General features: G+C 37.5%; 2 protein-coding genes and 1 long non-coding RNA gene across 5 annotated transcripts; 1 reads left to right on the forward strand and 2 right to left on the reverse strand.

Annotated features, from left to right (window-relative positions):
• Positions 1-15: 15 nt before the first annotated feature.
• On the forward strand, positions 16-4,489 carry LOC306885580 (E3 ubiquitin-protein ligase PPP1R11). Its single transcript, XM_079442198.1, has 3 exons — positions 16-489; positions 1,806-1,914; positions 2,175-4,489. Exons 1-3 carry the CDS (start codon positions 412-414, stop codon positions 2,354-2,356), a joined length of 369 nt encoding a protein of 122 aa, XP_079298324.1. The 5' UTR covers positions 16-411; the 3' UTR covers positions 2,357-4,489.
• A 990-nt stretch (positions 4,490-5,479) lies between these two features.
• Positions 5,480-10,384, reverse strand: LOC306885579 (uncharacterized protein). The gene is made up of 2 exons (XM_079442197.1): positions 7,999-10,384; positions 5,480-6,875 (listed from the first exon to the last, which is right to left on the reverse strand). Exon 1 carries the CDS (start codon positions 8,956-8,958, stop codon positions 8,023-8,025), a length of 936 nt encoding a protein of 311 aa, XP_079298323.1. The 5' UTR covers positions 8,959-10,384; the 3' UTR covers positions 5,480-6,875; positions 7,999-8,022.
• A 496-nt stretch (positions 10,385-10,880) lies between these two features.
• Positions 10,881-13,912, reverse strand: LOC306884841. 3 transcript variants are annotated; one of them, XR_013785487.1, is made up of 9 exons: positions 13,880-13,912; positions 13,640-13,698; positions 13,019-13,085; positions 12,732-12,790; positions 12,445-12,503; positions 11,871-11,937; positions 11,611-11,657; positions 11,266-11,334; positions 10,881-11,087 (listed from the first exon to the last, which is right to left on the reverse strand). It is a non-coding gene; the product is annotated as an uncharacterized lncRNA (long non-coding RNA). The 3 variants fall into 3 exon arrangements; XR_013785488.1 differs by lacking the exon at positions 13,880-13,912 and having other exon boundaries at positions 13,640-13,778; XR_013785489.1 differs by lacking the exons at positions 12,445-12,503; positions 12,732-12,790; positions 13,019-13,085; positions 13,640-13,698; positions 13,880-13,912 and adding an exon at positions 12,158-12,217.
• Between the last annotated feature and the right edge of the window lie 272 nt (positions 13,913-14,184).

Here is a 14,184-nt window from a genome sequence, read left to right on the forward strand (position 1 = left end):
ACGAGCTGCCTATCTAGACAGCAGTGATGACCATCAAGGGTGCGTTGCGCTTTCCAAGATCGTTATATTTTTTGGCATTTTTCGAGTCAATAGTATATTTAGATATACAATTCAGCTGAGCTGACTCCAAACGCTTCTACATTGTCTCAAAATCCTGTCTAGGTAGTCAGCTCACTAGTTTTTGACACACAACCAACTTCGGTAACCGGTCCGTCCGCAAATGCGTCCGTTCCGAGGAGTGATCAGACTGGCGCAAATTCCTCTCAGATTCATATATAGCTCGACATCCAGACGCTCCAACCGAGTGCTGCAGCCGTCGTGTTTTAATATCCTTTAAACTGAGAGCAGACTCTCGTCGATTGAAGGCGACCGAGCGCCGCGGGGAAGGTTTATTGGGGTTTGATCAGCGCTATGGAGGAGATGCCTGGTACATCGAGTGAGACGATAACGGAGACCGTTCAGACGGGCACGCCGCCTCCACCCCAGCAGGTACTCTGCCCTAGATACTGTAGACACCATCACGAACCGCATTTACACCGCACCATTCAACAACTAGCGGCTCCTGTGATTAACTGATCGCTTTGTGCTTCGCATATCGAGTAGTTTATTAGATTGACTAGATCCAGCAGAAGGCCTGTTTAGTAATCAACATGATCACAAGTTAACCCACATCACAACAATAATCCACCTGTACGTCTCCACTTAGAGATATTTACCATGGTAACCGACAGTTTTCAGGTGCGTTACTACAATTGTTATTGTTAAGGAAAATACATTTAAATTATATTTTTTTTGAAAGCTTTTTACTGCACTTAAACACGGGCACTTTTATATCACCTGCAGTAAATAAAAAAATACATGGGATAGTACTAGGGTTATTACGGTTAACTAAATCTACAACCGTTAAAAATAAACATTTTCGTTACTTAAAATAAAATAAACGTTGAGTAAAATTATAAAACTTATTTTATAAACTTATTTTATTTATTACAGTTAGTTGCCAAGGCAACATTTCTCATTTTCATTTAAACGTACATTTTCGTTTAACTTCATGTACTATAAACTAAATAAATTATTTAAATAAATAAAAATTACAAAATCAACAAAACTAAAAACTAATTCAAAATGTTAAGAAAATCTATAACAGTATATATATATATATATATATATATATATATATATATATATATATATATATATATATATATATATATTAATTTTTTTGTAATGGAAAATTGGGAATTACTGTGAACACTATTGTCTTTATAATGTTTGGCCAATAAAATAGTTACAAAAAATGTACAAACACATAAATAAATAAAAATGACAACCAACAAAACTACTAAAACTAAATTCAAAATGATAATATAATCTATAACAGTTTGTTAACCCACTGTTATATATATATATATATATATATATATATATATATATATATATATTTATTTATTTAATTTTAAAAGTTTTTTTTTCTACTATTGCTATTGTCTTCATAATGTTTGGACAATAAAATATTGTTACAGAATGATTATACCATAATATTAAATGATTACCTTATTCATACACCATCATACATGGTATTTTACAGTAATGTAAAGGATGCATGGTATTGCTGTGGTGTATGTCTAGTACATAGTAAGATCCCATGTTAATTTATTGTGTTTTTGCAGTAGTAACACAAAGCCAGAACAATGGTTGATGTGGAAAAAAATGTTGTCTTCATTATAACCATTAATGGTTACTCATAGTTGTAAAAATATTTAATAATGTCACTAATATTCTTCATTCATTTCGTGTGCATTCAGGAGGGCAGAAGCCTGACCATCAAGCTCAGGAAAAGGAAGACGGAGAAGAAAGTGGAGTGGTCCAGTGACACGGTGGACAATGAACATCTGGGCCGGAGGTCTTCAAAGTGTGAGTCTTTGTTTTGCATTTCTGTTTCATCATTTAATGTGTATATTAATTTCTTGTATAAAATGAGAATCTGTTTCATACTTGAAAACAGCGTAGGACAGGCAGATCTGGGCCAGATTTTAAATAGCTGACCTTGAAAATCAGGTTTAAATGACCTGCATCCGCTCAAAGCGGCCTATTGAATGATGTGTTTCTTGAAATAGAACGTCCTCAGCTTATTTGTTTTTCACATTCTTCTAAAATGCCTTTGATATGTTCAGGTTGCTGTGTTTATGAGAAGCCTCGACAGTTCGGCGAGTCTTCCTCGGAAAGCGAGGGGGATGACGAGGACGGCTGCGGAAGCGCGCACTGCATTCTGGGACATGGGAGAAGAGACCATGGACAGAGGGAGGGTGGAGGGAGCACGGTGCCCCCTAGCTCTGGGGGAAAGAACCCTCACTAGAAGTTGACGCGAGTGGGAGGGAAGGGTAACGGACGGCGTGGGCACTACATTCATAATCCCTCATCCTCACTCACATCCGATTACATCACACCATCACTGGGTGTCAAAAGCTTTTTGATGAATGAAAGCTTGTAGAGCAATGTAATGTGATTCGTTTTCTCCTCGGTCATTTGTTTAATGACTCAAAGAAGACTAAATCTTTTTTGCAATTTGAATGCTGCGGAAAATTGATATTGGTTGTACATAGGACATTGGTTTTTAGTTCTTTTGTAAAATCTATTTATTTGTTTGCGTTTAACAACTTGATCTTACCAGTTTTGTGTCCACAACAACATTTGAATGGATTTAAACCTTAAAATATGATTCAGCAGGGTTATAGCTTCTAGTTCGAAAGGAATAAATGCAGTATAAAAAAGGAATTTTCTATCAAATATAATTTGCCTTGCGGTGTCACAATTCTAGCAGCAGTGTTTCTTCATATCACTTTATCACTTGAGAAACTTCAAGCGTAATGTGTGTTGTGTGCTGTAGTGAATTTAAAACATGACAAGTTTCAGGAACTCAACCCTTTGGATATTTTTACAAGGGTGCATTAAATCATCTCCATCAGCCGTCATAAGTTTGATTGAGTTATAGTGAGACTCCCCTCAGACAATCAGACTAGTCAGAGACTCGGCATGTACGTGCTAAGAAACTGATGTGTTTATAACTTAGTGAAGTGGACTGAGAAACATCTGTGATGCTGTACTTCATTCTGAATGCCAATTGAGAACCTGGATCGTTACACAAAACTGACTGAAATTAAACTGCAGCTGTGAAATGAAAGAAATAGTTCAACCAAATATGAATATTTGCTGAAAATTTACTCAGGACATCAATATGTGAATGAATTTGTTTATTCATGGTAACAGATTTGGAAAAATTTAGCATTGCATCATTTGCTCACCTGTGTATCCTCTGCAGTGAATGGGTGCCGTCAGAAGAGTCCAAACAGCTGATAAAAACATCACAATAATAAACAAGTAACCCACACGGATCCAGACTATCAATTAACGTCTTGTGAAGTGAAAAGCTGTGTGTTTGTACTAAACAATTTCATCATTAAGACTTTTTTTTACTTCAAACCACTGCTAACGGCTAAAATACGAGGCCATAATCCATAATGTTGCTTTCTCCAGTGAAAGTCATCTTGTCTGAATCAGGAGAGAAATATGCACAGATCAAGCACAGTTTACAGGCAAAAACAGCTCAAAACGATTCATAAATGAATATGTTGGTGGAATTTGATGTGTGAGAACAACAAGGGAAGGACTTTTTCACTGGAGAATTTTTTTTTTATGGATTATAGGCAAACAAATAATGATGGATTGGTTTGCTCGAAATGTGCAGCTTTTCACTTCACAAGACATTAATTGGGGGACTGGAGTCATGTGGATTATTGTGATGTTTTTATCAGCTCTAATTCTGACGGCACCCATTCACTGCAGATGATCCATTGGTGAGCAAGTGATGTAATGTTAACTAATCTAATACTTGGATGGCCTGAGGGAGAGTAAAGTTTCAGCAAATAATAATTTCTGGGTGAACTATTCTTTTAAACAGTGGGATTGATCTGAAAATGTGTAGATTTGGTATATTTTCCTTTCATTCTCATGCCTTACACATGAAATACAGGGAAGATGTTTTGTGTTATATAGAAGATCACCCTGTGGTGCCTCATCTCATCCTGGGCACTATGGCTGCTTTTATTTGGCAGAAATTGGTATAAAATACAGCTAAAAGTGGGAAAGTGCAAGCCGTCAGGATAGTGTGTGTGTAGTAGTTTGACTCGAGCTTTAAGGTGTAAACGGATTATATGTGGTATAAAGAGCGTAGGAGAGTGCATGACTGAATGCTGGCCCAGACCAAATGCACATAGCATCATCTCTCCACTGATGTCACATACAGTTCACAGTTGATTCCCATCAGGACCGTCACTGCAGTCATCTGCATCCCAGCATTCACATGCATCTGTCGTCCCTTTACGGTGAATGCACCTGTATGTACATAGCAAAGGTCATAGAGTGGATTTAACATGAATAAACAGATGTTAAATTATGTTCTTTATATCTATTAAATGCTTAATGGCAACCTGATTGTGTTTGACTCTGATCCTGATTCTGCCGAGTCCTTATGAAATGTACATTTATATAATGATTCAGTTGATGTATTATTAATAGAGCTCAGAAGCATCAGTAAAATGTTTAAGACCAGGCATGTGGAAAGTTAGCAGCATAGAATGGTGCTGTGGATTGTTATTTACTAAAACTTTAAAATAAATTTGAACTAAAACTAAATATTTAAGATTTAAACATGAAGATTAGGAACTGAACTGAAAGTAAGTTTAAGTAGTATAAAAATTACTAAAATACAAATAAGTTAAATGCATTAGAAAAACTAGTAAAATAAAAATGAAATGAAAGCTAATTCAAAATAATAAATGCTATAATTCTAAAATAACCACTAATGCTGATTAATGGTTGATGCATGTGAACTAAAAGCTACTCTTTCAGATAATGTGAGTTCATTCATTGGTCAGAAAGACTGAAACCCTGATCCTTGATATATAAAATGCATGATAAAGATGTAAAAATCCATCTTTGGAGGTTGTACAACCATTTTTACTTTTCTTAATAACTACAATGGCCATCTGTGTCGTAACAGCAAATTTTAGCTAGAGTTGAGATATTGAGTTTTCGACAATTAAATCTGTACAATTAAAATTCATAGTGCCGTGACACAAAGACGGCTGCTGTGGTTAAATAAAATAAAATAAAAGTAGTCACACAACTTCACAATTTTCAAGGAGCATCTTGCTGCAGATCCAGGAGGTGTGGCTGGATCCAGATCCAACTCCTCCCACCTTACATATACCTAAACCTACTCATCTCCACCCCCTGATCCCTAAACCCACCCATCTCCACCCCTAAACCTACCCAGCTCCACCCCCTAGATGTGGCTCTAGCGGGCTACAGCGAGCCCTACATGCAATTTTCGGACTACTTGAGACAGACTGATCCATAACAGATCAAATCTGTGTCCACATGTGCCCTAATATAAAAATACATACTCCAGACATGACATATGGGAAAAGAAAGTTTATTTGAGCTGTAAGGACAATTAAAGACTCAGTGTGCAGCACTTAAGAACTGTAGATGTAGATCACCCTAGATACATCCATCCTTGAGCTGCAATGCGTTTCACGCTACAGCAGATATTTCTATTCACAGCTGTCTGGTTTCAGCAGTGGCCCGCACTTCAATGGCTTACAAAAATGGAAAAACACATTTTAAAGAACCTTCAAAGGTTACACATATTCTTGCTTCCTCAAGGTTGTAGTAAACCAACAATTCTAGCGCTACATTTCAATGCTTAAATAACTGACATGAACAACTTAGAAATTTATAAACCAGTACCACACAGAAAAAGTCACTCACAGATTTTTCATTGTTCTATAGTATCATGCATAGATAAAACGCTATCTGTGGAACACATTCAGGAAGAGAAAGCTATTCTTGCAAGTGAGAGACACGTTTGTGCAACAAAGCATTGGATATTAAGCTGTCAGTATACAACTGTGCAAAATTACTTCTAATTTCTTTACCCATAATTCCCTGTGAACTGGCCGAAGTACCAGATATCGTGAGGCACAACAGATATAATCCACTGAAATATAAATGAAGACTGAGAACACATTTGAAATTAATCAAGACATGCAGTTAATGTAACGAAGCGTACATAAATATACGTCAAACACAGAGCGGTTCTAATGATGTAACCCAAAACTTATAAACGGGTTCAATGACTGAAAATAAAATAAGTTTGGAACAACATAAGGTTTGCTGTATGCAAAAGGTAGTTTAAAAATCATTTGCATCCAGTTCCTTTATAATTGCACTCAAAAAGTTCACCAAGATTGCCTGTGACTGGACTAATGGACCGAATTAAGGATGGGCGACAACCTACGGAAGAGGACTCATTTCAGATATGAATGATCCAGAGATCCTGTTAGAGGCCACATTGAGCAATGAATAAAGTGACACATGCAGATGTGCAGTACATACAGCATGGAGTCGCAAAGCTGTTAATTCACCATATAAAGGTAAAAGTGAAAAACGGTTCAGCTTTCAGAATCACACAGTATTACATTGAAATTCCCTGACAATCAATCACTGCTGGTTCCTCAGTTCTGTACATGGTTGTTCAGGTTTGTAGATGGCAGATGTTGTTTTATCGCTGTGGCTGCAGATTCTACTGGTTTACCCGGCCACTTCTCCTGCTGGTGTGCTATGTCAAAATAGGTTTTGGGAAATTAAAAGTACATTAAAGTGAGCAAAAACTTTCACTGGTGGAGAGTAAGAGGTGCTGGTACATTTAGGGTGCTCTTCAATCACTCATGGGGAGTTGTTGGTGGTCGGTGTTGAAGTGGTTAAATCCTCAACGAAAGATTTTGGTACTGGACTATCAGCATGTCAACAACCTGTGACAGAAGCAGAGAAATATCAGGCTTTTCTCATATTGCAATGACAAACAAGAAAAAAACAAACACCAAATACACACTTGGGACACTCAAAGATCTTCATGACAAACCACCAAAATAAAAGTTAAGCCTAGAATTATATTACTACTACTGTTACTACTAAATTATAATAGAAATAGATCACTGCTGTATACTAAAATTCAATTGTCAAATTGATAATATTATCAATAATAATAATAATAGTAATATGTTTAAGGTATAAGGTGTGTACAAAAAAAATAAAATAAAAGTTGCATTAAGACAATGGCAATATATCATTGACAGCACCTTAAACAGTCACTCTGGGGGAGGAAGGCAGTGTTTGAAAATGCATCCCAGAGAAACAAAATTTTCAAATTCAAATTTGAAAATTTTGAAAAACAGGGATCACATCAGCAGGGAAATGATGTACGGTTTAAAACCACAAGCAGGTTTCACAGCTATCTGTAAATGTCACACTTGTTTTTCTCTGAGTGAAAGATTTGGCCCCACGGCAAAAGGTTAGGATGATTGTTAAAAAAAAATAAAAATCTTGAGCCAGAGGAATGGCCTTCCAAAAATCAAATTGCAATCCATAACCAAATATTCTGAAAAATATAAATAAAATTATGAGTGCAAAACTCCATGGTTGTAGGTGGTTGCTAAGAAACGTCTTTAGTGTCAGTGTCTTTCAGCATATTGCTGTGTGATTGCAATGGTGCAAGTAAATGGGATGAAAATAGCAAATCTGAACATTTAGAGCAGTGTTTCCTAAACTGGGGATAGGAAAGGAACTGCAGGGGGCTAATTATTAATAATCATGAAAAAAAAGTCAAATTAAAATAACAAATCACAATAAACTTTATGCTTTGTAACTTTTGATATAACAAAGTCTGATATTTCAAATGTAGTCAATTTTATAATTAAATTCAAACAGTAAATATTAACAATAAGTACTTCCAGTTTCAGTTTTCAGCTAAATGAAAATGTTAGTTTCAGTTTTGGTTAAAAATTCATTTTGGTGCATCACTATATGGATGAGAATCTTTATCTTATGACACCAGCACAAAGAAAACGGGTTCTGTGGGCAGAAACAGCTACTTACCAAAAATACACTTTTCCCAGGAGTTCAGCTCCTTTGTTTGACTCCTTTCTTGCTTTCGTCAGCTGTCTGCTGTGGCTCATTCGGCTCCCATATGTTGTCCTGTTCCTCCTCGCTCTCTTTGACCTCTCCGTCACCTTTCCCATCATCCCCCTCTGCTGAAGCTTCACTCTGGCGTACACTGACAGAGATGACCAGTGCTTGCACGAGACCGTAGATCAACGCAAACTGCAGCAGGCACTCCTGAACCACCCACAGCAGTCCGGCCATCCCAACAGACGACACCAGAAACATGGCCATCCCATGGAGCCACAGCTTTAGGGCCCCCTGCACTCCCAGCACGTCCAAAATGAATTTGGTCGGAGGGGATACAGTGGTCAGGAAGCCCACCACGAACAAGTCAAAGAAGTGGCGCAGGAAATTAAAGCAAATATCATAGTGCTCAGGCACAATTTCCCCCGTCCACGAGCGAGAGAAGAACTGGAATGCAGATTTCTGTGGCGTGGGGGACGGCGGAGGCGTCCCATAGTCTGATTGCCCATCGACTTCATCGCTGTCCCATGTACCTTCACTCCACCCGGCACATTTCCGCTGGGGGAGCGCAGTGGTGGACAACGATGACCACCGGGGCCAGAAAAAGTATCTGGATGGAAACATTCGGTTCCACCAGCGTGAGGAGCTTTGAGCGGCTGCTTTCTCAGTCTCAACATCAGCCCTCAGTTCTTCCACTTCCAATGGCTTAATAGTCTCCTCGGTCTCCCAGAATTCCTCAGTGATTGTCTTTTGGTCCTTTTTGGTGTTCTCGCCCCTCCAAACCCAGGCAGTAAGTCCCCATATGCCCCATCTGCTTCTAGTCTGAACCTCCATTGTTGGGGGGTTCTCAGATTTGGTCTTATTGCCCCAGGAGGAGTACAGATTCGCTGGACTGACCCACCCCCAAACTCGCCCTACAACTGCGGTCATGTCGGCACTAATACTTTATAATGCTCAAAGGAGAAAATTAAAACGCTATAACATTAATAAAGTGTAAGTCTGTGGGGGAAAGCTAATATAATTGATAATTACACATTAATAACTATGGTATAAAGCAATAATAAGCACAGATAGCTCTTAATTGTATAGCTATTAAAGAGTCAAAACGAGTTAAGACGACATATAACGTTTTACACTGACACAAGTATAAGAAGGTGTCTAAATAAGGACTCCTCGACAGACCTGTATTAAGGCGTGTTTGTATTAGGGCAACCAGAAAACAACCCACGGCCACACCCGTAAATAACTTAATGACAGGAAGATAATGCAATTTTTAATTAATAACAAACGAACACAAAAAATATTGCGGCGTTGGGGTTTCGCTTTTTTGTTGTTTTTTAGCTATAAAAGCATTTTTTCAGGTGAAACGGCGTCGGTTAGCATGTCTGAACAAGCCTTGATCGACTTCACACGCTAAACTCCGTCGATGTCGAAACACTAGCGACCGGATAAACAAACATACCTGCGACCTCAAATCTTTAGTTTTATGTGACTGCAGTCTCTCTGCTTCAGTTGCAAAAACATTCACTTATCGAAGCTAGCTTCACATTCCTGTTCACTTGCGCCCGGTACAAACATGCTTCAACTTAAACCGTTTCAGCACATAAACAGCTCGACACAGTGCGAAAATACAGTCCAGCTTAACTCCAATAGATTCACGGCGGTTCGACTGAGATAACCTCACGCAACTAAACTGTCGTTGTGTAGTTTACGAGCTGGTTTACTTGTCTAGCAAAGGTGAGTCCGGCTAATTTCCGCGAATCGGTTCTTTCAAACGGTTCATATGAAAGAACTCAACCAATCGACTCAGTGATTCTTTTACGTTATGATTCGTGCTGCCTGACTGCCCGGTGCGGCATTTTATTTACTAAAGACACATATTGCGGTTCTTTACAAGTATTTCATTGAGTATCATACGTGTATAAAAGTGATTGGCTGGGATAGCTTACTATTACTTATATTTATGCATTTAGCAGACGCTTTTAATCAAAGCAACAAGAGAAGAACAAGTCACCGAGCCAACGATATCAGGTTTAAAGCTTTTAAATAAAGTATGCTAATATACCATACCCAATTCGAAATGACACACTACAACTTTTACTTCTTTTAGTAAGAGAAATACACTAAACAGTCTCTTGTAATCTGTTCTCGGAGCTGGAGTTGGCATTCAATGAAAAGATCCGACTCAAAAGAACGATTCGTTCACAAACCGGACGTCGCTGACCCAATGACCTTCGCTCTGGGGATTTGTGACCCTCCTGTTGATTTCCAAAATGAGGTTCTTTATTTGCTACAAAACGGGTATGCTTGTAGCATAAAAAAATTGAACTGGCGTGTAGCAAAAGTGAAGTACAGTGAAGTCAAATATAATAATAGCCACCGAATAACTGAAGGGACTTGCTTCCATAATAAAAGTCCTTCGCCATTGCCAACAAACAGCAGCAGGAGAAAGCTACCGCGTGTCAAATTCATCAAAACCACGTGCGATACATTGTGCATGAATACTTCTAATGACCATAGGTTCAAAAGTTAAAACAAACGGTCCTTACGCCTATACAAAATCACAAATCTTAATATATGTATTTTTAATAGTTCAGATAAGCATACCAGATTTGATGAATAACTCATTTGATACTTAAACCGCTTAACCCACTAAACTAAACTAGTTTAAAAGTTTAACCCACTACAAAATATAAATCATGTATAGGTTGTAAATCAGTTATATGGTATGAAAGCTGTGTACTTTTAAAATTACTCAAAAGCATTTGAACTAATATTTGACCGTATCCTACAACATGAATAAGATTAAGGCTTTAAACTACAGAGTGGATAAATAAAAAAAACAACAACAATTTTCAGCTTGAATAGTGATTTTTATTAAATGCAAAAGTTATTTTAGAAAAAGTATACAAAAGTAGTCAAAAACAAGCAGTTACTTTCTCAAACGGCACTGAAGGAAGTGTCCAAGTTATGATACACGATACTACGAAGCTCAACAGTTCAACATTGTGCTCCAAACCGGTCACCACAACTCTTCTGCCATGGCATAATCCTCTGTCCTTCAAAGAAAACGAGTGCATTAGATTACAAATGGGGAAAATAAGTGTATTTGTTGTCGGTCTGTGTTTCAGTGCGCCGCGAGAAAGTTACTTCATTGAGTTTCAGTGGAACCGAACATCGCACTCATCATTAACACCCAGTTATAACCCAAGTTAATTTTACAGGACCTGTACTTACAGAGTGACAGGTCTCTGCATTCAACGGAATATGCCCATCATTGGCACATAATACTGGCATCACGTCAACCTAAAAAAAAGTTAAAATTCGATGTTATCTAGACATTCTTCATAACAAAATACATTATAATCAAAAGCTGTGCTCAGTACTGTGAAAAACTTCATGTTGTCATCAGAAACTCTAGTCTGTTGAATCATCACTGCACATCACTGATAAAACACATTGGACTGTTAGGATACCTAACCCTTCAAACCCTTAGCTGAAAACATTGAAAATTAATACTTTGTTAGAGATCATTCATGGGCCACACTTGCAAAGTCAGAAGAAAAAGAAACAACTTCTTACCCACTAGTTATCAAGTGTTGCCATCAACCATCCTGCTGGAATCAATCCTAAGGGTTAAAAGGCATTTAGAGACATCCAAGCCACTACAAACCAATCATAAGCTGTAGAGCATGTGTTCAGTGCACTGTGAAGATCTTCACGAGTAAATCAGAGACTCTAGTCTAATGATTCATCATTACATGCAATAATGGACCACAGAACAAAATGTTTCCTTTGAAAAGCAATTATTCAAGGTTTTCTTGCCATAAACTAGTTCTTACCCATTGGTTGTCAGTTATTGGCTGGTTGACATCAGCCACCTGGCAACATCTCTTGCTCCCACCCAACCTGTAAAAAAAACAACAACCTTACTTATCATTTAGAAAGTCTGTCACTTCTACTCCATAAGCTGTAGAGCATGTGTTCAGTGCACTGTGAAGATCTTCACGAGTAAATCAGAGACTCTAGTCTAATGATTCATCATTACATGCAATAATGGACAACAGAACAAAATGCTTCCTTTGAAAAGCAATTATTCAAGGTTTTCTTGCCATAAACTAGTTCTTACCCATTGGTTGTAAGCTGTTGACATCAGCCACCTGGCAACATCTCTTCCTCCCACCCAACCTGTGTATTTATATAAAAAAAGTTGCTTTAACATTAAGAAATTCTAGGTCACGTCGACTTCAACATAAGCTGTAGAGCATGTGTTCAGTGCACTGTGAAGATCTTCACGAGTAAATCAGAGACTCTAGTCTAATGATTCATCATTACATGCAATAATGGACAACAGAACAAAATGCTTCTTTTGAAAAGCAATTATTCAAGGTTTTCTTGCCATAAACTAGTTCTTACCCATTGGTTGTAAGCTGTTGACATCAGCCACCTGGCAACATCTCTTCCTCCCACCCAACCTGTGTATTTATATAAAAAAAGTTGCTTTAACATTAAGAAATTCTAGGTCACGTCGACTTCAACATAAGCTGTAGAGCATGTGTTCAGTGCACTGTGAAGATCTTCACGAGTAAATCAGAGACTCTAGTCTAATGATTCATCATTACATGCAATAATGGACAACAGAACAAAATGCTTCCTTTGAAAAGCAATTATTCAAGGTTTTCTTGCCATAAACTAGTTCTTACCCATTGGTTGTAAGCTGTTGACATCAGCCACCTGGCAACATCTCTTCCTCCCACCCAACCTGTGTATTTATATAAAAAAAGTTGCTTTAACATTAAGAAATTCTAGGTCACGTCGACTTCAACATAAGCTGTAGAGCATGTGTTCAGTGCACTGTGAAGATCTTCACGAGTAAATCAGAGACTCTAGTCTAATGATTCATCATTACATGCAATAACGGACAACAGAACAAAATGCTTCTTTTGAAAAGCAATTATTCAAGGTTTTCTTGCCATAAACTAGTTCTTACCCATTGGTTGTCAGTTATTGGCTGGTTGACATCAGCTACCTGGCAACATCTCTTCCTCCCACCCAACCTGTAAAAAAAAAAAACAACCTTACTTATCATTTAGAAAGTCTGTCACTTCTACTCCATAAGCTGTAGAGCATGTGTTCAGTGCACTGTGAAGATCTTCACGAGTAAATCAGAGACTCTAGTCTAATGATTCATCATTACATGCAATAATGGACAACAGGGGTTTTCAATCTTTAAGCATCACAGAACCCCAAATGGGTTCAGAGGGACTACCATCCAAAAGTTTAAAAGGTAACTATATATTTATTTGTAAAAAAACATATTTATACTGTGGAAGCGATCAGAAAATGTAAATATCTTGCAAAATGCTATTACACACATACTTGTACATATACACTATAAAAGCCGTTTCTATTACATAGCTTTTCAGTTTTAAGATTTTACTATTATAGTAATGCAAGCGTAATCATTTAATTTTAATAATTTATTATTTTAATTGAACATTTACATAATTTTATTTACTTTCCACCTACATTTGTACTGTTTTTGCAGCCTTTGAGTCCCCAGTTTGAAAACCCCTGAAGGAAAATAAAAATGCTGTTGTCTCATACTTACTGGGAAATTGCTGCAGCTTCGGCACCAAAACATCATTGTTCAGTTCAAGTAAATATTATCTGCAAAACAGATAAAACGAGGGCAAGGCCTTTAAGCGCTGCGGTGTCAATTTCGCAGGTCTTGAATTAGCGTTAACGCACGGCAATGTCTGCGTTTTAAAGCAAACATATAAAGCGCTAAACTGTGTTTTTGGGGTACGTAACATAATAAAAAATAAAAGTAAAAGTCATCCACCGATACCTCAAGCACTGCAGCATCCTCGGAACGGAAAGGACTGCAGCGCGTGCAGGGAAAGATATTTATCAGGGTCCTAATGCTGCAGGCAGGGTAGCGAAATATCTGCCTGAATGAAAATATAAGCTTAAAATATTTTTTTTCTCTCGCTATATTTTCTTTTTCTTCTTTACACTTTATTACAAAGTATATGTCTGTCGTTTGTATGACTTTATTTGAACTGAGAGACGGGATATAAAACAATTATCACGCCACATAAATATTTAAGTATACTAATATAACTGTTCATTAATTAATATATGATATATAAT

The sequence above is a fragment of the Barbus barbus genome (genome assembly GCF_936440315.1).
Source record: "Barbus barbus genome assembly, chromosome: 19".
Taxonomy (NCBI): Eukaryota; Metazoa; Chordata; class Actinopteri; order Cypriniformes; family Cyprinidae; genus Barbus; species Barbus barbus.